The following is a 26114-nucleotide window of genomic DNA, read 5'->3' on the forward strand; positions in this document are numbered from 1 at the left end:
AACAGCAAACCGTAACGTAAACAACAACAAAAGAACATTAAGAACTTGTAACTTAAATCGAATTAAAACTTAACATTTAATTGTAAAAAAAAAAACAAAAACATTAAAAATACAAAAGCAAACCAATTAAACAACAAACATACTTACAATATGAGTAATTATATTCATTTAATTTGATATGTATTTTAAGCATTAGTTTAAGTGTTTTTATTTTTTTTTTTTTTTTAAATAAACCTAAAAACTGTATGAAAAGTAAAGTTTAATTGCGTTTGAATGAATTGTGTAATATTAAATGGTAAGCAACTAAAAACAAATTGTATATATTTGAATATTCACAGCGTACTGATGTTAATTTTATTTTGTATTATAATCGCAACAAAAACTACTTGAGCATTAATTATAAATAATGTATTTTATTAGCGAGCGTAGCAAACATTTGACAAACTTAAGGTAACTTGAAAAAAAAATGCAAATATAATTGCCAAATTAAAGCTGCAAAGAGTTGTACAAGCAGTAGATTCTTAGTTTATAAAAAACTTAAAAAAAAACATAAATCTAATATGTATTTATATAGACTTTAAGCCTATACTAAAGTTAACACAAGCTTGCAATGCGCACATCGAACTCGGACTTGTGCTCATTCTTGAGGAAACGTCGCATGCCCAGCAACAAGTAACGCAACTCCGGTGTGCCCAGCACCTCCAAGAGCAGCAGCATAAGCATATCGAAGCTCTCATCGCCTCCTCTGCTATAGGCGACCATGGCTGTGCCAAAGCTTCTAAACTGATCGGCATTGATGACGCTGCGCACCTGTAAGTATAAACAATTAGTTTAGACAATAAACAAATGGTAAGCTATAGCATTAATTACTTCACGCAGAAAATCTGCACGCGCTTCGGGCGCTGCCTTAAGCTGCGAGCTGTTTACGCTGGAGTCGTTTGTGGAGTTGGCAGTGGTATTCATCGAGCTGTTGCTGCTGCTGCTCATGGGCGAACCATTGGCTACGAGCTTGTAGCGCTTTTTGCTTGCAAACTGCGTGGCTAGACTCTCATTGGCATTGGGTGAGCTGCGCTCGCGTTTGTGTATCTTCACCAGATTCGTCTCGCTGCCGCTCATGCAGTTAAAGTCGATGCTCTGCATATGGGAGAAAAGTAAGTAAGTTTGCATTTAGTGCTGCATTTGGGTAACTAACATTAACATTTGAGTTGAGGCGACTCATAAAGTCTAAAGCATTGGGCGCTGGCTGACTTTGGCTATTGCGTCCAGCGGCGCTGGCATAGTCCGCCGGCGTCCAAGTCTTAATCGAGTTGGCCATTTCGGCTTTGCTGCAATATAAACGTTGCCTTAATATTTGATTGGACTTCAAATAGTTCAGTCACTTACACAGCCAGCTCGCTGGCCAGCTGAAATTTATTGCCACTCAAGCCGGGTTCCTTTTTGATTTGACTTAGCAATGGCTGCGACTCATTTGGCTCTTGCTTAAGCAAATTCTGCAGCGGCGCCTCCACAATACGCTCATCCGGCTGCACCATCTGCAAAATAATATAAAATTGTTAACCAGCTGAATTTGTTTATGGGCAGCGCTTACCGTTTGCTCTGCATTCTTAAAGAACTGCCGCAGTTCGCGCACAATCGGGCCAAAGGGCGTGCTCTGTGGTCTGGCGCCTAGATGTCCACGTATCCACTTGGACAGCTGCTGCACCTGTGAGGCATCTTGGAAGCGCGCATCGCACAGCAAAATGGCGCCATAGTCATTGCGATGTCGTATGACACGGCCAATGGCCTGATTTACAGCACGCGTGGCATCCAGACTATACCACTCCTGTCCACTCAGCAGCTGATTCTCTCTGGTGCGATTGGCTTCCAAATAGCGTCGCTTGAGTATAACTTTGGGATCCTTGAGCGGCGGAAATGGCAATCCAGTTATAATAACCGCTCTGCCATTGCGATCGGCAAAGTCCAAGCCCTCCGAAACTTTGCCACGGCACACAGCCATAAAGGTGGCGCCTTTGTTATCGCGTATTGCTTGATAGAATTCCTCCATGGTGCTGGTAAACTGATCCTTGCCACGTGGCTCCAAAAATATGGGCTTACGTGTAGTTATATCCGCCCACAGTCCACTCGCCTGCCAAGCATCCACGCATTGGTTCAGCATGGGATACGAGGGAAAGAAGACCAACAGTCCATCGGGCACAATGCGCGACACATTTAAAATAGTTTGACCCAAGGAGCTGATATACTTGGGATTGTCGCTGCAAGCCGGAGATTCATTTTAACATTTGAATAATTCATTTATTTATGTGCATTGCCTACCGATTTTTATAGTTGGACACCAGCTGCTGACGATCCGGTCCCGTGCCAATAATTTTAACATACACCTGCGATTGGTCAACAATATGCGGATTCTCCAGATAATGCGCCACGGGTATGGCCAGCTCGGCTATGAGCGGCTTCAAGGGCGCCAAAGTGCCGCTGGTTAGGATTACGCTGCGCACTTGTGTATTCAGTAATTGCTCCATGCCAAAGCCCGGATTAAAGCACCAGAAGTTAATCACTTTGGCCGTCTTTATTGCACCTGGGCCTGCGGCCTGATTGCTTTTCGCCAGCCATCCCGTTTGAGCTTTAGCAGCTGGCTTTGATTGCTTGCTCTCCTCAATTTCCACATGCACCTTGAAGCTAAGATGCACCTTGGACATCATCTCCTCCTTATTGGCAAACACAATGAGCAGCAAATCGCTAAGCACCATAAAGCTGCCACCCTTGCGCAGCATCGTCGACTGTTGCGAGGCAACCATTAAGTACTGCACCAGCTTATCCAGCAGCGCGACAATTGTATTGCAATTGGAATAGCTGAACTGCAAAATAAGTTAAAGCATTAGCATTACGGAATTTAATTTGAATAGCAAACTTACATTGGCTTTGCCTAGTAGCTCATACATAAACGAAGCTGGATAGGTGGCTCCCTCTTGCTTATTCTCCACCAGCACCTCATCGATGGCCTTCTCCAGCTCTATCAGCATTTCCTTGAGCAGTGTTAGATCGTCCAGCGTAAAATCCTTCTGTTCATCCGATGAAGCTGTATCCTGTTCGCTAGTAAAGACTTTCATGATATGCGTAATATCCTCCATTGCCATTGCTACATCTGAGGAACGTATCTGCACCGAAGCAGACTCTTCACATATTTTTTCTATATTATGCGCTTCATCCAAAATAACTATTGTATTATTCAGCTCAATTTTGTTGGCCTTGCGCGCCTTCGGATCCAGCAGATAATTATAAGGCATAAAGGTAATATCTGTATCCTTGACCAGCTCCTTGGATGCAAAGTAGGGACACATTTTAAGCTTTTGTCCCACTTTAACTAAATCCTCAATATCCATTATACTGGGTCCCTTAAAATCTGGATGCTCCTTTTTGGATTCAACGCGCAGCTGAAATGTACACGTCTTGGCGTGCACCTTCAGCTTGCACATGTTGGTTTTGTTCGAGTTGCCCTGTTCCCGCATTACATCGCCATGGATGCAGAGCTGGTCACGAGAGCCCAAGACTACGGCACGCATATTGGCGTAAGCAGTGCGTTTAAGCTCACGCATCGCTTGATTCAGCTGGGAATGTGTGCGAGAGGCGTATATGACTTTGGGTACACCCCAATTGTTGGTTCTGCCCATGGTGAGAGCCAAGTCACTGCCCGGCTTTTGTTGTTTTTGGTCCTGTTGCAGCTTCAACACCTGTTGCTGCAACTCCGATTGCCGTGTGCGTATCCAGGCTAACGATGAGCACAGCAGACTTAAGGTCTTACCTGTGCCTGTGGGAGATTCCAGCACACCGTTGGTTCCATCTCGCAGACACATTATGACCTTTTCCATATAGGCACGCTGCACCTCGTATGGCTCGAACGGAAAATGCACCGGTATGCCAGCTATGACGCTCTCCGGCATTGCTATACTTTGTTCAAGTCAACGTTTTGTAATTAATTTGTTTATTTTTATTTGCATGTGCAAAAAAGTGCGCGCATTTCACAATCGCTATCGAGCAGCTGTCAAACAGCTGAGCATGCATCGCTAGAATCGATAAATTGTTCAGCTAGGCAGTTAAAAAACTGGCTAGATCTAGCTACAAATAGGCTAGATAACACTTAAATTTGAGTGGAAACACCGATGTTGATGTTTTGAATGTTAAGTCGATAAACGATAACAGCAAACACATCTGGCACTATGGCCAAGAATCAGAGCATTGCACATCACTAACTTATTCTTTCTTTTTTAGTTTCAAAAAAGCTTTTAGTGCGTGAAGACATGGGTTGGCGTTTACGTTAACTGTTAGAATACCGACAACGACCCAGCGTGCGCGTTCGAAATGTTTTTTTTATTATTATTTTTTGTTAATAGTATTTTGTATCGTGTTAAACAAAATGAAGACAAGCAATGAATTATAAAAGCAAGAGCAATATGTTTGATTGCGCTTAGCCAGTAAAAGGTTGTTAAAAAATGAGATTGAATGAATGAAATAGGACAGCGACAAGAATGCGCGGCAACAACAAACTTTTTTTTTTTTTTTTGTATATAAACAAACGTGTGTGTAAAAGACTCGAAATAAAAACAAGCAGTGAACTGAAACTGAAAAACCAATGAAAAATGCATAAAATAAAAGCGAATGGAAATTTTCTTCTAATGCTAATGCTAATGCGCTGAATGGCGTTAAAGCTCTTCAATGCTCTTATTGTTGCTGTTGTTCTTAACTATAGCTATGGGCGCTACGGCTGATGCTGGCGGCGGCGGCGGCTGCTGCTGCTGATTTTGGTGGTGTTAGTGCTGTTGTTGTTGTTGTTATTGATGGTGGTGGCGGCATTTGGTGCTGCTTACGAATAGATACGAAAATAATCCCAAATAAAAGAAAATGAAGAAATAGCTCAACAGTGCATGCGAACCGAAAGCGTAAAGCAAAAAAAAAGCGCAAACTGCTTAATTGAATGGTAATTAGTGCATAAATGAGTACCGTTACATGGGACGAACAAGCGTGAGAGAGAGAGAGTAGCAAAAAGTGCAAGTGCTGCTTCAGTTCTTTTGCGTTTTTTTTTTCTGCTCTCTTTTTATTTTTTGGGTGTCAGTAGAGCGCGATTGATATCGACCGACCACATGAACCGCAACAACAACAACAACGAGCGAAAGAGTCAAACAGCTGGATTAAGGTTACCGCTATGTTGAGCCTGGGAGGCTGCATACTCAGCTGCAGCGCAGCTAACCGGTCACAGCGACGCCGACGCCAGCGTTGACGTCTACGTTGGCATCGTGAAAGTTCAAGCAAAAGTGAAATCTCAACTCAGCTTAAAGTCTGCGCCAGTCTGTCTGTCTGTCTATGTGTGTGTGTGTGTGTGTGTTGTGGGTGTGTTAAAACTGTAACACGCATACAATGCATAATTAATAAACAAGCATGACAATAACAACAACAAAAGTTTTAACGCTTGCCTTTAAAGCAAATTTCTCTAGTCAACAAGAATCAGTGCAAGCCAACAACAGCAACAAAAGTGTAATAAACCCAAAAAAAAAAACAAGAACACATTTTTCAATAAAAAAAACAACAATAATTACAACAATAACGACGACGACGCGTTGCTTTGCGGTGGCAGCAGCCAGAGCCAAAGCGCTGGCAACAAATTGCGGTATGAAAATCTTTAGTTATAACAGTTAGTAGTTTAAGATAGTAGACAAACGTTATGTAGAACAGCGAAGTTAGCTTAATTTGTAGTGTAGCGCTTAGCGTATGCACACTGTACTTCAGCTTCACTATAAAGTTCTGGCAACTGTTGTTTAGTTTGTCAAATAGCCAAAATGCCAAGCAGTAAGCGAAACTGGCTAAATTACGAAAATTGCGACAGAGCAGCAATTGCAAATGTTTATTAGACGCAAAAGTTTAAGCATATAAACATGCATGTACATACATATATATGTATATATGGTACTATATACACATATCATATTCCCAGTCAAGGCCACTCACTAAAAACTCTGCACAACAAAGTCGAAAAACTCTTGGCAAACGCTAATGGACATAAAAGTTAAATGCCCCACACACACATAAGAACTTGCATGTGTGTGTGTATGTGTGGGAATATATTTACAGCGCTTATATTTGCTTTCAAAAGTTAATTTCATTACATGCTCGTAAGCGCATTAATTAAACAACGCGAAAAATTCAAAACTTTTTTCGTTCATGTATTATTTGCGCGTAAACGTAAACTTTACAAACTTTTTTTATTACGCACACAAAGTTTAAAATCTCAAAAAAAAAACTGCTGGCTGCTTGGCTTATTCTTTTAAACATTTAGCTAAACTTAAAGATATGTTGCAATAGCAAAAAGTATTAACAATTACAATTTGATTACAAATACTTCTAAGTTAACATATAATATACAAAAAAGTATTGCCAAATTAAAATTTATTATAAATTCTACTATAATTACATAGTAATCATAGTAGTCTGTTTATGTCTAGACATTTTAGTCTCTAAACATTTAACATTTTTTACATGCACAACTATAAAATTAACAATGTAGCTGTTACATATAAAACAAATCATCACCTACATATGTTTAACATGCGCCAAAATGTGCTAAAAATAAACAAAATATATTATAAAAAAAAATGAAATAGCAGAAAAAAAATGCCAAACTCCCACCCGGCAGCTGTCAATTGAACTGGACGCCAGCGTCGCGTCTATGACGCCAGCGTTTGGGTTTATGGTTTTTTTTTTGCGCTTAATACTTTTTGCGAGGGTTGCTAGAAGCGTTTATTGCAATACATATAAAACAGCAGGTGTAAGTTTGACTGAGCTCAAAATAAAATGAAAGGCGTTACTTTTGGGGGTTAGTTCGTCGACGTCTTGGGGAGTCGCAACTATGTTTGTGCAGCATGACTGTGTTGCAAGTACAAAAGAAAACTCACACACACACACACATGTGTGAGACGCGTGAAAGCTTCAACTGTGTCGATGATGAGATGCTAAAACTTCGAAGACAAACATATGTGAAGCAAATAGTACAGTGAGCTGTGCCAAAGCGCAACCCCACAATGAAATATGTATAATATTATTATATATAAAATATATAGCCAAATTCGCTGTTCAGAATTTTGCTTAAGCAATTTATTGATTATTTACAAAAATTCCTTAAAATTTATATTGACTACAAGTTGCTTTGTAGTTTTATTTCATAGTTTGAAAATTTCTGCACAATAATTCCTTTAAATTAATATTGACTACAAGTTGCTTAGTAGTTTTATTTAGAATTTTGCGCATATATTTTATTGATTAGAAATTTATGCATAATTTTATTTACAAGCTTGCCCACATATATTTATTTATAAACTGTAGGCTTTATGCAAAAGCTTATTCGATTTATTAGCTCAAAAACAAACAATTATAACTTGAGCAAAATTTGATTAAAAAGTGAGTGCAATTTTGTATTTTTTTGCTGCACTTCAGTTGGATTTTAATGCAATTACGCGTGTGTGCCAAAGCAACAAAGTTAGACTGTACTGTAGTACGTGCTAGAATTTTTAACCGGCGGGGATGCTGTTGCTAACCTATTTCCGCTCTCGCTCTCTCTCGCTCTCGCTCTTTGCTACTCGCTGGCTTTAAGTTGGAAACACGCTTTTGGCTCTTTACATGGATTTTTGTCACACACACACACACAAGCGCACACACACATGCAAATGTCAAAGCTTTGCGAAGCTGCGGCTCAACTCTCTCTCTTGCGCTCTGCCTCTCGCCCTCTGCCTTTACACTCTTTTTCTTATGGCGTGTAGCGGATTTTTTGTTTGTGCAGGAATTGCTGCTAGACACAAAAGTTAGCCGCACAGCAAGTGCTATGTTGCCAAAGCTGGCGCTAGCTGACTGGTTGGGGGTGGGTGGGTGGGTTTATGGCGCAAAAGGTGCGTGACGCGCTCTAACGGTGGATGGTCTATCTTTATAACAAACTTTTGTAAAACTCACCACCAATTGACCGACCGGCTTCCACTCCCCAACTCCCACTCCCACTTCCATTCTCGGTCTCTCTCTCTCTCCGCTTTGTCTAGCCCCATTTGCATGCTTCTGCTTTTGTTCTATTTTGCAAATTGTTTGGCCAAACAATTGCATATTTTAACAACAACCATAGCACTTAAAATTTAGAGCATGCTAGGCTTCTTCACCTCTCTTTCTCTTTCTCTTGTGCGAAAATGCAAAGCAAGCAAAAAAAAAATTGCGACACTCCGAGTTCAGTTGAGGTTGTCTTAAGAAGTTGTTGTTGTTGTTGTTGTTGTTGGCTTAGAAGTTGTTACTCCATCTTGGCAGGTTGTTATTTCTATAAAATGACTAAAGCCAAAAGTGCTTTAAGCACATTTATAATTAAAGCTGTGATTAAGACATACTTAACATCATTCTTACTTTGTTTTTGTAAAGTAAAGTATTTAAATCATGAGTTTGTGCAATTTTACTTGAAAATGGTTTCTTAAAATTTTATAATTAATATAAATTTAATGCTATTATTTTTTGGCTTATAGATTTATTAATGTTTAGCTTAATAAAAAATGCTTTTAAATACGTATACTTAATATATAGTAATATATCAAGTTTAAAATTAGTCATTATTTTATATCTTTGCCTTTCATGTGATTTTTTTCTATTTAGGCTTAATAAGCAATACTTTCAAATGCGTATACTTAATATAAATTTTAAAATAATTTTTTATCTTAACATTTTTACATAAAAAGCTTAAAATTTGTTATTATTTTATAGTTTTATAGCTTTAGCTTTTATGTGATTTTTTATATTTTATTACTTTATTGTGCACTTATTTATTTTTACCTTGATTAGAGTATTTTTCAAAGGCTGTCATTTTCTTGTGAGCACACACATACACACACAGACAAAGAGAGATATATTTATAAAGAAAGATATAAATAAGGATACGGCAGGCTGAGCCGGCTTATTGTTGTTATTGTTTGTGGGATTTCACTTCACAAAATATAAGCACACAGACAAACAAACTGAGTGGCACACACAGACACACACACAGGCACACATACTTATGCACAACATTCAACATTCCTTGCATGATATTCCTGTTTGGTTATCCATCCTGCTACTTTTGCCCTTCAGCTCCAGCTCCTGCTACTGACACATTCCCCATTAAATTCAACAAATACCAAAATGCGATAAAAGCAGCTAAGAAATTAAAATTGTTAGCCAAAGCTCTTGCAAACGCACACACATACAAACACACACACACACACATATAAATTGGGCACTTATTTGTGTATTTGCTTTTGCAGCTGTTTGGAAAAAATGTCAAAGGCACCAAAACATTTCGCTGTGACCCAAAAAAAAAAAAAAAGCAAAAGTAAAAGCAAATTTTCAGCTATAAACTAACGAGTTGGCAAATGAAAGCAACAAACACACACACACACATATATGTGCGTACACACACATACATACATTGAGTTAAAAGTTCAAAGGAGCGAGTATTTGTCCATTGGGTTGGATTGAATGTCGACTGGGCTTTGGAACTTAACATGAGCGAACTTAGTTAGCTGCGTTATTTTATTAGTTGCTGAAAATTATTTTTGTTATTATTATTATTTTTGTTGCTGCAGTGCAAAAGATAGCTAAAAAAATATAACAAAAATTTAATAAATTACAATAGTTCATAAAAAATTATAAAAAAGTTTTTAATGTTACTCTTTATATTAAAATATAAAATGTAAAAAAATGTAAAAAATTGTATACGATTATTTTTATTTTATATTTTGATTTATGCTTTTTGTTGTGCATTCTAAAACTTTAAAGCTATAAATACACGCCACGCCCACAGCCCAGCTGTTTAGATATTATTATTATTATGCTGTTGCTTGTTAACTGTTGTAGCCGTTACTTTAAGTTTGATATCATCGCCTTCATCATTGGGGACATTGGTGCGTCCAAGCATTATGAGCAAAGGAAAATACCCGACATGAGGACTTGTCACCAAAGCGAACGTTGTGCTCATAAAAGTTTCAATTGTTGTTGTTGCTGCTGCTGCTGCTGTCAGAAGTTTTTGTAGCTACGTTTATCCTGTCGACTGTGTCCTGTGCTCGCTTCGCTTTTGGCCTTTTTAGTTGGATTTCCGTTCGACACGCTGCTGTTGCTGCTGCTGCTGACTCTCTCGGCTTTGGATTTTGATGGCCATTGTTTTTATGACGCTCAAGTCCACACACTCAAGCGCAAGCTATGCTTGTATGTGTGTGTCTATCTGTCTGTGTGCTTAACACGAAGCTCAGCTTTGTAATGCGCCCCAACGCTTTGTTTGGCTTTGATACAGTCAACAGAACGTTGTTATCTTGTCTTTGCCAACTGCCAATCTATTGGTTATATATCACAAAATATATAATAATAAACACTTTGTGTGAACCGAGCGACTGAGCGAGAGCGAAGGGTGAGCGCTTGTTTATAAGCTGACCTTGAAACATTTTAATTGCGTTACTGCAAAGTGATTTGACATTTTGTGTGCTGGGTGGCCCTAGAGCAGAGTCCTGGGCTCTTGTATATAAAAAATGCAACACTTCAGCAATATGAAAGCTAATAATAGGCGTAACAATAAAAACGTATCGATAGTATCGATAACATGCTGAGCAACTGCAATAGTAATTAGAATAGAATATAAGTTGTGTCTTGATTTAAATTCAAGCCAAGCTTGAGCTGCAGTTTTCCAATACATTTTAATCTCTTGTAGCTACCACGCGTTGTGTATCGATAACAAGCGTTAAGCATGTGGCTACAATAGTAACAATAGTAATAAGTTAAATTCAAGCCGAGCTTAAGTCAAGCTGCAATCTTACAATACATTTTATTCTCTTTATTTTCCAATTCAGTTATACACATGCATTGCGTATCGATAGTATCGATAACCTTTACATCAAGTTCTAGCCAAGCTGCAATTTTCTAATTTACTTTTACAAGAAAATAAATCGATAACAATCGCTATTGTATGCTCTATCTGAAATGTTTCTAAATTCTAATAACTTTGCTTGTTTAACTTCCAAACCAAGTTCCAAGTCAATCTGCAATTTCCAATACATTCTTCTTTTTGTTGTGGTGGCTAACAAGCCTGTGGTGACCTTTTGTCTGTGTGGGTGGGTGAAAGAAAGTTTTTCTTTGAAATTTATGCTACAAGTTTTGCATGATGCATTCTTGAATCAACAATGCCATATTATAATACATGTTATTTTAGCTAAAAGGTCGGCCACGTCCTACACACATTAGCGCCTCGCCCTCCGACCTTCTGCAAGCTTTCCCAACAATTTTCGCTTATACAAACACACACATACGCCTATATAGCGTATATATAAGTGAATATAGTAGTTAGTAGTGCCTCCAGACCCACCAGAGTGGGAAATACACACGGCTGTTGCCAATGTGAACGGCAATTCGCTCGCTCGCTCGCTCCGCCGATTTACGTTTTATAATTGACTGCAAACACGTCACGTAAACTGAGTACGTAAACTTTCGATAAAAATTTCATATATGCTGTATATATAGCAGGAACAACAGGAAGTAAGCATAGTTATTGCATGTGAGGAAAAGGAAATCCAAGCGATAAGCAGGCACAATGAACTTAGCCAAGTTAAGTCTTGAAAAAACTTTAATCAGAGCTAGACTTCAATTGAAACTACAAAACATGAACCTGGTCAGAGCTTGGAGACTCAACTATGTGACATTCAGTTTTTTGGGTCGTGGTTCCCGATCGTGGAATCCAAGAAGAAACCCAAGCGATAACCAGCTCAATGGAATTAGCCAAGTTAAGTCAATAGAGACTTTAATCAAAGTCTGCATTCAACAATTCGACTCGTAAACATTTCAATTTCAACTACAAGACAACGAAGCACATTCTCAGTTATGTATCCTTGATAGAGACGCCCATTTCCTCGAGCTCCTCGGGCGTGGCACAGCACATCCAAGACTCCTGCACACCAAAGCGATAGATGGTCTCATGGAAATAAAGTTCATTGGGCATTATGAAAGCCGTGGGAAAGTCCAAATTGTTCATAGTGTCGGGGAACTTCTCCGCCTGCAAGCCAAAGCCAGAGTATTGATAATAACGTGCGCAATCCTTGCCCTTGATGGGCTCCTCATCGCGCATATCATCGGGAAAATCATTGGCAGTGGAAAAGCGAAGACCGGGCTGATTGCTATGCACTTCGATATAACGACCCGAGTCGGGATGCAGAAAGCGTCCCATGAAGTGCAGCACATTGGCATCAAAGTCTTTATCGATGGCATAGCAGACATCGAAGCCCTGGACGGGCTTTTGCTCAAACTGACGCAGTCGATCGCCAATGAACGCGGGCAGACGCATATCGTAAACAGTGTTGGTAACCGAACTAAAACGTCCCGTGGGCAAAGACTCCTCATTGGTTTCGATGGTATTATCCGCTGCTATGACCAGACGATGCTCCACAATGCCCTCACGTCCAGCCTTGTGCCCCGCCAGATTGAAATAACAATGATTGGTAATATTGACTGGCGTCGTCTGATCCGTGCGAGCTTCGACTCTTATGAAGAAGCGATTGTCATCATCGATGGTGTAATGCACCAGCACATGCAGATTGCCCGGATAACCCTCGTGGCCATGCTGGCACACATGCTTCAGCGTAATGCCATCGGGCAGCACCTTATCCAACTCCCAGATGACTCGATCGAATCCAATGAATCCGCCATCGATCTGATGTTTGCTCTGCAAATTCTGCGACACTCGCACCTTGCGTCGATCCATTAGGAACTCGGCATTTGCCACACGATCCGCTACACGCCCCAGCATGCAACCAAAGTGTCGCCCACTATGCGCCTCATAGCCCGCAATATCATCGAATCCCAGCACCACATCCTGCACTCGATGATACGCATCCGCACACTTAATGCTCTGTATGCTGGCGCCCAACTGAATGACAGACACCGATAACTGACTGGAGTTGCTTATCGTATAACGTCGCACCACTTGCGCCTTCTGCGTAAAAGGATTTATGGCAATGCCGAAAATATCCTCCACCACTTTAACCATACTTTGAATTTATTCGGAATTTTGTTGTGTAAAATGAAAAGTATATAATTTATTTCTGATCAAACAGTTGAAGTTAAATTAGAAATGAAACTAGATTTGTAGACCTCTGTTTAGAGAGTGTTTAGCGTGGATTAAATTAATTGTTTAATTTAAAGCAAAAGCTTTAAAATTTATGCATGAATTTTGCTCTTTAATCGTTTGTCCTGTTTCTTTGTGTAACCTTCACGTTTAATAATTTTCATATGCTCCATATGTGAATTTCCCACAACGAAGAACATTTTGCTTTCAACTTTGCAGACTATGAGAGTTTATAAGATAATGTTGCTACTTTAATAAAAACTGCAAGTAAAAGTTGCAAGCTGTTGAATTAGCTTGAAGTAAACAAAACGTTGAAACAGCTCAAAGATTTGTTAAGCAGCATTTACAAAATTTAAATAAAATTATATTTAAATTAATTTAGACGACTCAAAACTATTATTGACTGTTGCGTTTAGTGCTATTAATAAATAAATAAAATCAGAGCAACTGAAGCAGAAAATTAGCTTGGGGGCCTGCGCCGAAATTAAAGTAAACAAAAGCGCAAAGTAGTTAACGACTGTCATAAAAAAGCGACACCAAAACGATAAAAAACAATTAATTACACTGGCAAACAAGATTAGCATAGATAAGCGAGTTCAACGGCTGCGCTCGCTGCTGCGTTTAGATAGCGAAAGTTAAATTATCTAATCTGTTAAATAGACAAAACTGATCAATGAGCGATTTAATATGCATAAAGTAGTGGGTGGGGGCGTAAAGGTTACAGACCATTTAGTTTTGCTAACTCGCACTGACCGCACTGACCATGAGCTCAGCTTGCTGTCTGGCTATATTTGAATATGCATCATGTGACTGAATAATTCAATAGAGACATATAATTGCCATTAAATGCCGACATGCGTTGCTATTCACACCAGTCCGGTGTTCCAGTTGCCTGCACCTGGTTACATGAGCTCCAAACTTGGCCAGTGCGTCTCTTCTCGACTTGATAATAGTCAAAGTTATAACGCCAGAACAGCCAGTCAGTCTCTGCTATAACATACGGTGCGTATACTTAATGTACAATTATAGAGCTGACGTCAAGTACATTTAAAATAAATGTACTAAGTGTTTATTTAATTTTTCTTTTTTTCGTGTATACAAACTGAACTGAACTTTGTGCTTTTTGCATTTTTTTAATCTATAAAATTAAATTTACTATCAGCAAACGAAATGTGACGCATGCTATAAATAAAAAATAAAACTTTTCGTTTCATTGCATTAAAAATGTTTGCCATAATTTTATGCATAAGATAAAGCTTAATATTCAATTAAAATGTCAAGCGTTGCGTATGTTATTTCATACTAAGCCACGCCCGCTCCCCCCGATGCCCGCTCCCAGCTCCTTGTCAGGCGTTTGTTTACTTGCATGCAAAACCTTAAGCTGTCTTTAGGCCAACATCGCTTGCATGTTGCCGTTGTCGTTGTCGTTGCCGTATACGCCAACATTATACGTTACACGTTACACGTTTACGGTTACGCCTACACACACGGGCATGTCAAAGACAACGACGGACGGACGGACGAACCCAAAGCGACGTTCTCAAATGTAGTGCAAGGTGCATTTTGTTGCGTTAACATTACTACGGCTGCATTGATTGTAAAAAAAAATCAAACAAAAAAACATACAAAAGAAAAAATATATTGGCTATGCAACATGCCGCTGCTGTATACAGTAAACACTCATTATATGCAAACATAGCATAAATAAAAGATTGTAAATTACTGCTTAAGTTTGTATATAGCAAATACAGTAAACAGTCTATATAAGCAACAAGCAAACCTTCTACTATATAAACAATTATTTTTTAGTAATTAATGTGTTCAATAATTTTATTGTAGTTTTATTAATATAAACATTTAAACAAGCAACCTTCTACTATATTAGCAATTATTTTTTAGTAATTAATTTGCTCAATAGTTTTATTGTAATTGTATTAATATTAACATTTCAACAAGTAGAAGGCTATATTAGCAATTATTTTTTTAGTAATTAATTTGTTCAATATGTATTAATTGATCTTAAAATATTTTCTATAAAAACACATATAGACGTTAGAAATAATTTTCATTTATTTTAGTTTAGTGCAAAAACAAAATATGATTATTATATCATTATATTAGTGTATATTTCAAAATTTATATTTTATATACTTTATTTTTTTTAGTAATTAATTTGTTCAATAATGTTATTAATATTTGATTTTAAATTAGTTTCTAAAACCAATTTTCATTTAATGTCATTCAGTGCGAAAACAAAATATTATCATTATTATATTATTATACTAGTAGATATTTCAAAACTTATATTTTATATTTTAAAAATATGTATATTATTAGTCAGTATTATACATTTATTGCTATTAATTAGCGTTTAACAATTAATTTATGCTGAATTGACAATTTGTTAGTTGCGCTGCTTAAGCTTAAGCGTGCATATCGAGCGTTTACTGTAGCACACACGAATAAAAATAAAATGATGGACTTTATGCTTGACTCAGTGCTGAGTTTACAAGTCGCTCTCTCTCTCTATCTCCCTCTGTCTAATATACAATAGCTACTTGATATAATCCCTAACCTTTTTGTTTATAACGAGTCGAGCTTATCTGTTTAATCCCTATGTTTAAATTCGACTATAAAACAAAAAGAACACGCAAATGGCAGCCAAGCAGCACTTTGAACGATGGAATGTGACTTAATATTAATTATTTATAATTTCAATTTGCCAGCCAGCATAAATTGTAATTTTTGAAGCGCGTCAGGCCACATGCGCTTATCTCAGTTACATGACGAATTGTTTATCAAGTTAACTAATGACCTCAAAGTCAAGTGGGCTTTGAACTGAATGTAAGACTCAAGTGCAAAAGCAAGTGAAAAATGGATTGAAAATTTTGATATATTACAAAAGAAATTTTGATAGTGGCAAAATCGCAAGCATGCAGCTAGAACTTAAGCAATGTATGGCGTATGTGTGTTTAATTAATAGTAATAATATATTAATAATAATATATATTGTTTATTTATAGATGCCTGGACTTGTGGTCTTCAGACGTCGCTGGTCTGTCGGCTCTGATGATTTGGTGGTGCCAGGAGCTTTTCTACTAACGCTACACTTTATATGGTAAAAACTAGCGAGTTGACAAACTAACGAGTAGCGCTTAATTTCGTTTCCTTTGCAGTTTTGTGCTCGTGGCCGTCTCGTTAGTTCTATTTGAGTACAATACAAGTATTTTAAGTGTAAAGCTATTATTCTATCACCTTATAGGCTACTTGTTGATACTATTTTGTGAGTATGCTATCAATTCATCAATGTGCTGCATAGTTCTAAACTAATTTATTTTTGTTATACAAATTGCAGTTTCAATATGCGTAGAAATAGGAATTTGTGTGATTTCGATGCGTGGCAGCATTTTGGATGCCGATGCGCGTACATCGATCAATATATGGATATATATCAAGAGCTGTAAGTTTGCAGCATAATCAGCTAGGCTATTAATTTAATGTGTGTTTTATCTTTAGTGGTAATATTATTTGATATTGCATGGCTGATAATGGGCTCAATATGGCTGTCGCATTATTATATGGAAGCGCCTGTGGATGAGGCCAAAAAGATATTCATAGGTAAGTGGAACTTGTTCAAATGAGCAAAAATTCAACTAAAGCTGCTGCTTAAAAAATTCTACTAATTGTTCAATTTGCACTAGTTCTATATTTAGCATTACTACTAATTTTTTAATTAATTCAAATGAGCTAGTTCGCTATTTTAATAACAATTTTTGTTTTAACAGCCATCATCATTTGCAATTGGGCGCTGGTGTTCATCACTTTGATCACCATTTGGTGCACCTTCGATGCCGCTGGCCGCTCCTGGGTTAAGATGAAGAAATATCAGCGTTCGATGCGTGAGACAGAGTCTCGCTTCAATTACAAGCGCAGCAACAGCATGAATCGCAATTGGCGTCAAAGGTGCGTATGCGTTATCTATGCGTACACATATTAATTCTTATTTTCCAATTGCAGAAAAGTAATGCGCGCCTATCAGGACAGCTGGGATCATCGCTGTCGCTTGCTATTCTGCTGCATGGGCTCATCGGAGCGTAATCGGAATTCGTTTACGGATATTGCGCGACTGCTGAGCGATTTCTTTCGCGAACTGGACGTTGTGCCATCCGATGTGGTCGCCGGTCTGGTGCTCCTGCGCAAATTTCAGCGCCTGGAGCGCGAGGCCATCGTCAGGCAGCGCAAGAATGGCACCTACGAGTTCCTCAGCGGTGTGCCCATCACCGAGCGCACTCAGTTCCTAGCACTCAACGATGCCAAAAACTATGATTTCTTTCAAACCGTCATACACTACATGTACTTTGCCCAGGGCGCCTACGGCTGGCCCATGTACGTCATCATCAATCGCACCAAGATGTGGCATCTGGTGCCGGAGCTCAAGTGAGTAGCACAAGCTTTTAGCATATAGCGCATATAATTTCTATTTTATGTCGATTATAGAACTACATAAAGCTGAATTAATAGCGCATTTAATTAATTGACTAATTTGATTTTATTACAAACAAAAAGTACATTCAATTTTATATCATAGCTTCATATATTCAAGCAATGGTTTTGATTGCTTACTATTTAATTTATAGCTTGACTACATATTTTTTTAAACAGCATAACTTAATACTTATTATAATTGTTTAGCATAACATTGTATAAAAGAGCCAAAGCTTCAAATTAAACCACAAGTTGTTGCTTCTCTTGTCATACCTGTAGCTAAAACAATTTTTAATTGCTCAAATGTAATTGAAATTATTGCTTAAGAGTCTCAAGCATTAAAACGCATAACACTAATTTATGTCAATTTTATTTAGCGCTAAAAGCTTTAGCCAAAAAAAAATGAGTCAGCAGCTCAAGTTTTTTAGTCATAACTTGCTCAAAAATCAAGCGTTTCTTTAATAGTTTAGCATTTTATGCTTGTATTGTTGCCTTAAATAAAGTTGCATCATTAGTTTTAGAATATAGTTATATATATATAGTAAGTGCTTCTCAAAGTTGCAAAATATATAAAAAGTTAGTATGCAGTTTTGGTTTTACTAGCATAACTTAGTCTATATAATTTTTTCATTAAACAAACACAACAAATTATGTTTATTTACAAGCTCATGAGTAAATTAAGCCAAAATACTCTTTACTGCGATTTTTTTTGGCTGAGTTAGTGTCGCTCAAAGTTTGAAACTGTTAAGATTTTTGATTTTTGCAAAAATTCAAAGGGGTAACATCACGTTTTTTGCCAAAATATCCAAAATCTTAGATTTTCCAAATTTAAATGCAGTTTTGTTAAGATGCATCTCACGAATCTAACGGGGCATAAAACTTTGGAATTGGACGCCATTTCGCTGAATTACGGCTTATCAAAGTTGAATATTTCACAGAAATTTGTCTTGTTTGTTTACTATTTTGTTCATAACTCCGCCAAATAATTTTTATATCATACATTTTTCTGCTCATTTTAATTGTGCTTTCAACGCCAACATTATGAGGTAAAAAACATCTGGCTCGGATTTTTTTAAGCTGAGTTATAGCTTCTCAAAGTTTGGGAAATAAACAAAACGTTTCACGGCTGCAGCATTTGGTCTTTACTACCATAAGCTTAGTCTAAAAAAGTTATTTTATCACATAGGCCAAACAATTCATATGCTTTAATTAGAATACTTATGAGTAAATTAATGGTTTAGACTTTCTTCAGTTTCGGATTTTTTTGGCTGATATTTATAGCTTTCTCAAGTCTAGAAACTTGTTAAGAATGAGACGGACTGATTTTTGGGCAAAAATTCAGAGAGGGGTTACCATCATCGTTTTTTTGCCCAAAATATGGAAAATCCATACAATTACAATTTTAATGCGGTTTGTTTAGGATGTCATCTCCCGAGTCCAACTAAGCGACTAAAAGCTTTAAGAATCGGAGGAGGGCCATTTCCGCTGATGTTAACAGCTGTGACACAAAGTCTTGGTATTTCTATAGTGAAAATTTGTCTTGTTCTGTCTATTTTTGGCTAACCTTGCTTAGATAATTTTATATTTATAAATTTGTATACACATTTTAATTGTGTTTTAAACATTAAACTAAAGACGTATAAAACATTTGTACTGCAATTTTTTTTGGCTAAGTTAGCGCCTGCCAAAGTTTTAAATTAAAAAAAAAAATCAAGTCTGTATTGGTTTTAAATAAATTTATTATATGCAAAAATGTTATTATAGCTAATACATTATTTAGTTACTAATAAGTTTACAATTATATTAAATACAATAATAAATTTAATATTTAGACTACATAGTCTGAATTTTGTAGCATTTTTATTTATATTGATTTCTATTCGCTTTTGCAGATGCTTTGGCTGCTGTTGTGGCAGCGGCGACGATGGGCAGGTGATCCAGGACAATTGCTGCTATTGCAACTATGCGGCGCTTAAGAAGACGCTGCAGCTGGGCGACATCGACATCGTCTATGCCACTTACCATGTGGACGTGGGCGAGACGCCGTTCTTTGTGGCTGTTGATTATACGCAGAAGGCGATTGTGATTAGCATACGGGGAACGCTGAGCATGAAGGACATACTGACGGATCTGAATGCGGAGGGCGAGGTGTTGCCGCTGCAGCCGCCGCGCGATGATTGGCTGGGGCACAAGGGAATGGTGCAGGCGGCGCTTTATATACGCAACAAGCTGCAGCAGGAGAATCTCATAGAGCGTGCGCTGCAGCGCAATGCGGAGCGTATGACGCAGACGTTCGATCTGGTGCTGGTTGGGCATTCGCTGGGTGCGGGCACGGCAGCGATTTTGGCCATACTGCTAAAGCCGGAGCATCCGACGCTGCAGTGCTTCAGCTACTCGCCGCCCGGTGGACTGCTTAGCATGCCGGCGGTGGAGTACTCCAAGTCGTTTATTACCTCAGTGGTGCTGGGCAAGGATGTGGTGCCGCGCATTGGCTTAAATCAAATGGAGGCGCTGCGTGCGGATCTCATTAATGCCATACAGCGCAGCGTGGATCCCAAGGTCAAGGCCAAGGTTGCAGCAGCAGCAGCTACGGCTACTGCTGCTGCTGCTGTTGACAGTTTGATTAGCTTTGCTTGAACTTCCGTTTCTCTCTCTCTCTTTTTTATTTGCTGTTTTTTTTTTTAGTGGAAAACGATTTCCTGTTCGGTAATTTGCTGCGGCTGCGGACCGGAGCCAACATCTGTGGTTAACATGTCCGGCCAGGACACGCATATTAATCAATATCAGGAGGTAAGCAACAAGCTGCAAGGCATATGGCAGCTGTGGGCTTAGTTTGCCCATGTGTCTGTCAACAAAGTGTATGCGCAAGTTGCTTGCATGCCATTTGCGCTTAACTTGATTTGATTTTAAATTATTTACTTTATCTAGGAACGCGGCACGGCACGTACAACCAGCGCGCATCCGACGGATAGTTCCATAGCTTTAACTTTGCATCAGCCTCTATATCCGCCCGGCCGCATTATTCACATAGTGCGGCATCATCCCAAGCCAGATGAGTAAGTAGCAAAGTTCAAGTTGCTCTTTCAATTTTTGTTGCATTTTTTGTTTGACCCGCGTTCGTTTATTTATTATTATTATTATGGCATTTTCTATCTCTCTCTCTCTCTCTCTCTATCTGTTTGGGGCTATGAGTCAGCGCCAATGATGTCAGTTTTGATTCAAACAAAATTCATTTTTTATTCAAACTTAAGTTTGTTAGCTACTCGTTACATTATACACTAAAGAAAAAAACAAAATATTTTTTCCACTACATTTATTGCAGGCAAAAATACGACAGTGGTTGGAGGTAGGCAGCTCTTTATATATAAACCATATATAGCAAACAAATATAAAAGAAAAAGCCCAAAAGCAACGAAAACCAACTCGTTCTTGTCTTGTCTTTCTCTTTCTTTTGCAACTCGCTCTGTCTTTCTTTCTCTCTCTTACTCCTATTTACATTTAATGCATATTTTGTTTTGTGTAGTCTTTGATTTCTTCAAATTAGTTGCATGAGCCGCCGCATGTTTTTGCTCTAAGTAGGTCGTTTAACTTTCGAGCACTCGCTCTTTTCGACTTGGCTACTCGTTGCTAAAGCAGCGTGTAGCAATTTATTTATTTGTAGCAGTTTTGCTGCAGCGTTTGTCAATTTAATTTGTAGACTGCATGACCCCATCCCACCCACCCATTCGGTCCCTCTGCTGACTACCTTGACCTTACTAAACTATAACTATATTCTCTCTGCTATTTTTTGATATACCTATGCGTAATTAGTTTATGTTGTTTACTCTATATTTTATGCTCTATTTGCGCAACACAAACTCGCGTGCTGCCTACTTCTATTTGCAGAAATGTGCTCAAGAGTCGCGAGCCCGTCTATCAGGCCATTTGGGCCGATTCTACAGATTTCGATGAGGTGCTTATATCGCCTGTAATGCTGCAGGATCATATGCCCGATAAGGTGCTCGCTGCGCTCAAGAAGGTAATTGCCGAGGCTGATGACGAACGTACATCGGTCAATAGTTGCTCCACAGCCAGTTAAAATATATAGTATATATAATATATAGTTACACACACACACACACATACACAAGTCTTGATGCTGATAATTGCTGCTCGTCGTTTTGTCTCGCTAACAATTTAGTTATAGCCATATATACATACTATATATATTAATATATATATACTATATAGAGCGCACAACGATTTCTCTAGTTAGCCTAACAATTATTGTAGTTACCGAACGTAGCCTTTAAGCCAAATGTGACGTCCAGCGATAGAAACACACACTTAATCTTATAAACAAATCCAGCCTGACCCAACAACAACAACCACAAGCTGATCAAAAGCCAACGTTACATATTTAATTAACTTGTGCTGCAATCAGCGCTTATCGTTTATAATTTATGCTTATTGAATTATCTATTTATTTATATACGCCGTATCTCTTACCCAAACAGCCCCCAAACCTCAAAAAAAAAAGCAGTTGCTTACTTCTCACACAATTCTAGCCATTATCTATGACTTTGTTATGTTTTTTTTTTATCACAATTAATTTTAGTTATTTATTTATTTATTTAACTTAAGTATTTATCTATGCAACAAATTTACATACAATAAGCTTAAAAAATTTATAATTTTACATTTGTTTATTTAATATACACTTGCTCAGCAATTAAATTATGTGTTTTTTTTTTACACTAAGCAACGAGTAGTGTGTTAGCTACTCGTTACTCGCTACTCGTTGCAAACACTTAAACAAACTCTTTGCTTTCAGTAAATTATTACAGCTTTTTCTTTTTTGGTAAGTTTCAGTTGCAACGCACACACATACAATCACACACACACATATACACACATACACACACACACGTCTACAGTTGCTGCATGGGAATGTTTGTGTGTTGTAAAACGCTTTTGTAAACGCTACTGTGGCTACCATCGAAACAACGCATAAACTTTGAATAGAGTTGCAATGAGTACGTAACCCTCCCGTTAAGAAATTCTATACACAATATATATATATAGTAGGCAATTAACATCCTCAGAGTGTGTAATCACCCCCGCCCCCTTGAAATACTTTTAATACCAAATGTGCTAACAAATGGTGTGTGGAGAATTAAATTAGCGTCTTATGTACTTGACTAATTAACTTCATTTTCTTTTTCTTTGTAAATTTTCTTACTTTGTTGCTTATGCATATGATAAATACAAACCACCGACTGAATATACAATATCAATATATATATAATGACCGTTTGTGATGCTTGGTACCACCTGTACAGGTCGTGTCATGTAGAGATCGTAATTTAAAGGCATGTACCACGCGCAAGCGTAAAGCAAACACGACAATAATAACAACAACAACAACCACCAATACTACAACTACAACAACAACAACAACTTCGACAACACTAAATACTGATACCAGGTACAGCTGCCTACTTACTTCAAAAATGACTTTCAAAACTTTTCATTTTATTGTTAAAGAAATATCCAATTTGTCTAAGCGATATATAAACAACAAGTCTCTATCTATTTCTTTCTCTCTATTTCTATATATAAATATCATATATATATATACTCTCTACTCTCCCACGCTCTCTACCTAAACTATAATTTTTGTTATTTAAAAAAAAAAACAAAAACTGAATGTTTGTACTTGAATACTTGTATGTACAAAAAAAAAAAAACAATAACCAATAACTGTAACAACTTCAATATGTGTCTTGCATATAGCCCACAACAGTCTCATTGCCCCGCCCCCCAGCATTCCCCACCAACATCTTCACAGCTCCTGGTACTCTAAGCCTCTCTCTCTCTTTCTCTCTTTATCTATGCAATACATATGTGTTAAGAACTTTATGCGTGTTTAAAACAAAAACGAAAGCATTAAATTCTATGTTTACATTCTTTTTATCAGTTCAATCTTCATTATGTTTTGTTCGCTCTCACGCTCGCACTCGCTCATCTGTCACACTCGCTTTGCTTTCTCCTCCTTTTTGTACATACGCCAAAACTGTTAAATGTCTATACATATTCACTCTCTCTCTCTCTCTATTTAACTATATGTATGTCTTATATATGTCTATATAGACCTACTGTGAAGCTGTATAAATCTTTACTATTAAACTCCAAATTTTTCAAGCGCACTCTCTTCTCACTATTGGAAGCGTATTTGTAACATTTCTTTCATTGCGTCGTCGCCCTTGGCAGGTTGTAACAACGAGTGGTCCACGCAAGCCGCAGCGCCAGACCTCCAATGCCTTCTCCACCACATCCATGGAACAGGAGCGCGAGCCGGAGCGCACAGCAGGCGGTGGCGCCAATGGTAATCAGCTGGCCAGCCCCATTGGCATTATGTTGACCCCAACGGCGCAGCACAAGCTCTGCCTGGAAACGTCCTTCACCAATTTGCAGCAACAACAACAACAGCAGCAGCAGCAGCAACAGCTGGAGCAGCGCGGCGGCAGCAAGGCATCCTCTATAACGGGACAGCTGAGCAGCACAGCAACACCCTATGACATATCAAGCGTGCTGGACGACAGCATGACAACGGTCACCATGCGCAAGAGTCCCTGCTCCATGCTCAGTGAAACGGCCACAGTGATTATGAACTCGGAGACGGTTATGGTGACAACGACGACGACGACGGCGGCAGCGCCACGTCTCAAGGCGGTCGCTTTTGACATGGCCCTAACGCCGCCACAGACGCTCACGCGTCAACATTCGGAGAAGAAACCACGCACATTGCCCTTAACCTCTGGCTATCGACGCGCCTCCATATCTGGTGGCGCACATGGCGTCGATTTACTGCATGACGATTGGTATGGCCTGGCGCCGTTGGCCAGTCCGGAAACATTGTCGGAAATCTCGAGCGTCTCCTCGCGCAGCAGCGTACCTATTAGCCTGGCCAACAGCATTGAGCGGTATCTACAGCATATGGGAGTGCCGCCAGGTGCGCCCAAGGTGCCGCTGGAGGACATCTTTGAGTCGCAGATGCATACGCCCAAGGTAATGCGACGTGCGCCAAAGTTCTGCGAGAATCTTGCGGGCTGTGCCGAGGACACGCGTAATCTGGATCAATATAAGCGTCTGGGTCGCGTTTTTGTTACCTTCCCCCGTTTCCTCTCTGTCGATTCTAACCAGGTAGTAAACAAAACGCATTTGATTTAAGTTTTCAAGGCTTCTAAACATTTCAATCTAATCTTTGCAGCAGGACTTCAACTCCAGCGATGATAGCTTCGAGTCGGCCCAAAGCCTGCATCGCTTGCAGTTGCCAGCTTCAGTGAGTTGCGCTGCCAGCTCCAAGTCCGCTGATCCCTTAGAGGAGACACCTCGTAGTCCGCCAGTCAAAAAGTTAACCTTCAGCGATAGCAACATTCTATCCGAGGAGAACTGCCTGCGCCTCTGTCCACATTGTCCTTGCCGGCGCGACGGACGCGTCTGCTGCAACCGAGATGAGCATCAGCAGTGCACCCCAGCCGCCGCCTCGACAGACACCAACAGCAGCTTCTATAGCGCCAATTCGTCGCTGGAACAGTTTGCCACGCAGCATCCGCCACAGTCGAATGGCGGCCCAGAGATCATTATACGTCCAGGCGTGCTCGAGTCCCATTTCCCAGTACTTGGCGGCAGTGGCAGCCTAGCTCAGCTTGAAACGCCAGCGCTTGTAGCGCCAGCGTCGCCTTCGCCGCTTACCAATGGCAAGCAACGTCCAGACGTAGTCGGTGGACGTGTGCGCAAGCGTTTGTCCTCCGAGGAATTTGTGTTTACGCGCGCCGAGGAACTTCCCCTTCTAGTACAAAACAGCGGTTCGCCTGCATCCCGCAAGCAGCGACGCGCTGGTTGTTGTGTTTATCCCATGGGTAACAGCATACGAATTGCTGGCGCCGATATTGATGCAGCTGCTGCTGTTGCCGCTGCCTCCCCCACGTCCAATAGCAAATTTTCCCGAGCTCGCATAGCTACCGCAGCTTCAGCCAAAGCAGCAGCAGCAGCAGCGGCGGCGGCGGCGGCGGCTGCAGAGTTAAATAACGAAAGTAATGTTTAATTATTTACAAATACAGATACAATATACAAAGCACAGGTGTAGTTGAATACAGTACCTAAGCAAATGCAACCAAAAACAAAATAATAATTATGAAAAATTATAAGTATTCTATTAACATAAATTAAATGAAAACTAACATTTTTGCATACATACCAAAAATACCTAAATAAGAGAGAGTTTAACATAATTTAAATACAATATACAATGATGCAAGGCAAGGCAAAAGTTTTAATAAAAATGTTTTAAATACATATATTGATGTTGCGCATTTATCGATTACGCAACGCTAGCAGTGTTGACAATTTGTCCATTTTTACGCCAGCTTATATCGAATGTAAAAAGCAACTTAACACATTAACTATTGATAGCAGGTCGTTGCTTAAAAACAATGTG

The 26114-nt window shown here is 39.0% G+C and overlaps 3 protein-coding genes across 11 annotated transcripts; 1 reads left to right on the forward strand and 2 right to left on the reverse strand.

The window, feature by feature from the left end:
* Positions 1–594: 594 nt before the first annotated feature.
* On the reverse strand, positions 595–3989 carry LOC108605095 (regulator of telomere elongation helicase 1 homolog). The gene is made up of 7 exons (XM_017994660.1): positions 2913–3989; positions 2314–2855; positions 1589–2252; positions 1384–1532; positions 1193–1325; positions 871–1134; positions 595–810 (listed from the first exon to the last, which is right to left on the reverse strand). Exons 1-7 carry the CDS (start codon positions 3936–3938, stop codon positions 595–597), a joined length of 2994 nt encoding a protein of 997 aa, XP_017850149.1. The 5' UTR covers positions 3939–3989.
* A 1619-nt stretch (positions 3990–5608) lies between these two features.
* On the forward strand, positions 5609–25808 carry LOC108606791 (sn1-specific diacylglycerol lipase alpha). 9 transcript variants are annotated; one of them, XM_017997243.2, is made up of 14 exons: positions 5609–5659; positions 16171–16265; positions 16324–16430; positions 16503–16607; positions 16664–16765; positions 16933–17110; positions 17165–17584; positions 19525–20191; positions 20318–20422; positions 20561–20688; positions 20955–20978; positions 21518–21650; positions 23885–24817; positions 24885–25808. In XM_017997243.2, exons 2-14 carry the CDS (start codon positions 16171–16173, stop codon positions 25719–25721), a joined length of 3834 nt encoding a protein of 1277 aa, XP_017852732.1. In that variant the 5' UTR covers positions 5609–5659; the 3' UTR covers positions 25722–25808. The 9 variants fall into 9 exon arrangements, with proteins under 9 accessions (XP_017852732.1, XP_017852733.1, XP_017852737.1 ...); XM_017997244.1 differs by lacking the exon at positions 5609–5659 and adding an exon at positions 16018–16102; XM_017997248.1 differs by lacking the exons at positions 5609–5659; positions 24885–25808 and adding exons at positions 16058–16109; positions 22954–23099 and having other exon boundaries at positions 23885–23977.
* LOC108606792 (aldose 1-epimerase) lies at positions 11811–13125 on the reverse strand. The gene has a single exon (XM_017997251.2). It carries the CDS (start codon positions 13067–13069, stop codon positions 11906–11908), a length of 1164 nt encoding a protein of 387 aa, XP_017852740.1. The 5' UTR covers positions 13070–13125; the 3' UTR covers positions 11811–11905.
* Positions 25809–26114: the final 306 nt, after the last annotated feature.

This window comes from Drosophila busckii, chromosome X, assembly GCF_011750605.1.
Source record: "Drosophila busckii strain San Diego stock center, stock number 13000-0081.31 chromosome X, ASM1175060v1, whole genome shotgun sequence".
NCBI classification, from domain to species: domain Eukaryota; kingdom Metazoa; phylum Arthropoda; class Insecta; order Diptera; family Drosophilidae; genus Drosophila; species Drosophila busckii.

Bases quoted from the DNA above. Each gene is read 5' to 3' on its own strand.
- LOC108605095 (XM_017994660.1), bottom strand. From the start codon at position 3,938: ATGCCGGAGAGCGTCATAGCTGGCATACCGGTGCATTTTCCGTTCGAG. The intron at 2,856-2,912 runs GTAAGTTTGCTA...CTTATTTTGCAG, and splicing joins AGCTACTAGGCAAAGCCAAT to TTCAGCTATTCCAATTGCAA. The intron at 1,533-1,588 runs GTAAGCGCTGCC...ATTATTTTGCAG, and splicing joins TTAAGAATGCAGAGCAAACG to ATGGTGCAGCCGGATGAGCG.
- LOC108606792 (XM_017997251.2), bottom strand. From the start codon at position 13,069: ATGGTTAAAGTGGTGGAGGATATTTTCGGCATTGCCATAAATCCTTTT.
- LOC108606791 (XM_017997241.1), top strand. The intron at 16,766-16,932 runs GTAAGTGGAACT...TTGTTTTAACAG, and splicing joins GGCCAAAAAGATATTCATAG to CCATCATCATTTGCAATTGG. The intron at 20,423-20,560 runs GTAAGCAACAAG...TACTTTATCTAG, and splicing joins ATATTAATCAATATCAGGAG to GAACGCGGCACGGCACGTAC.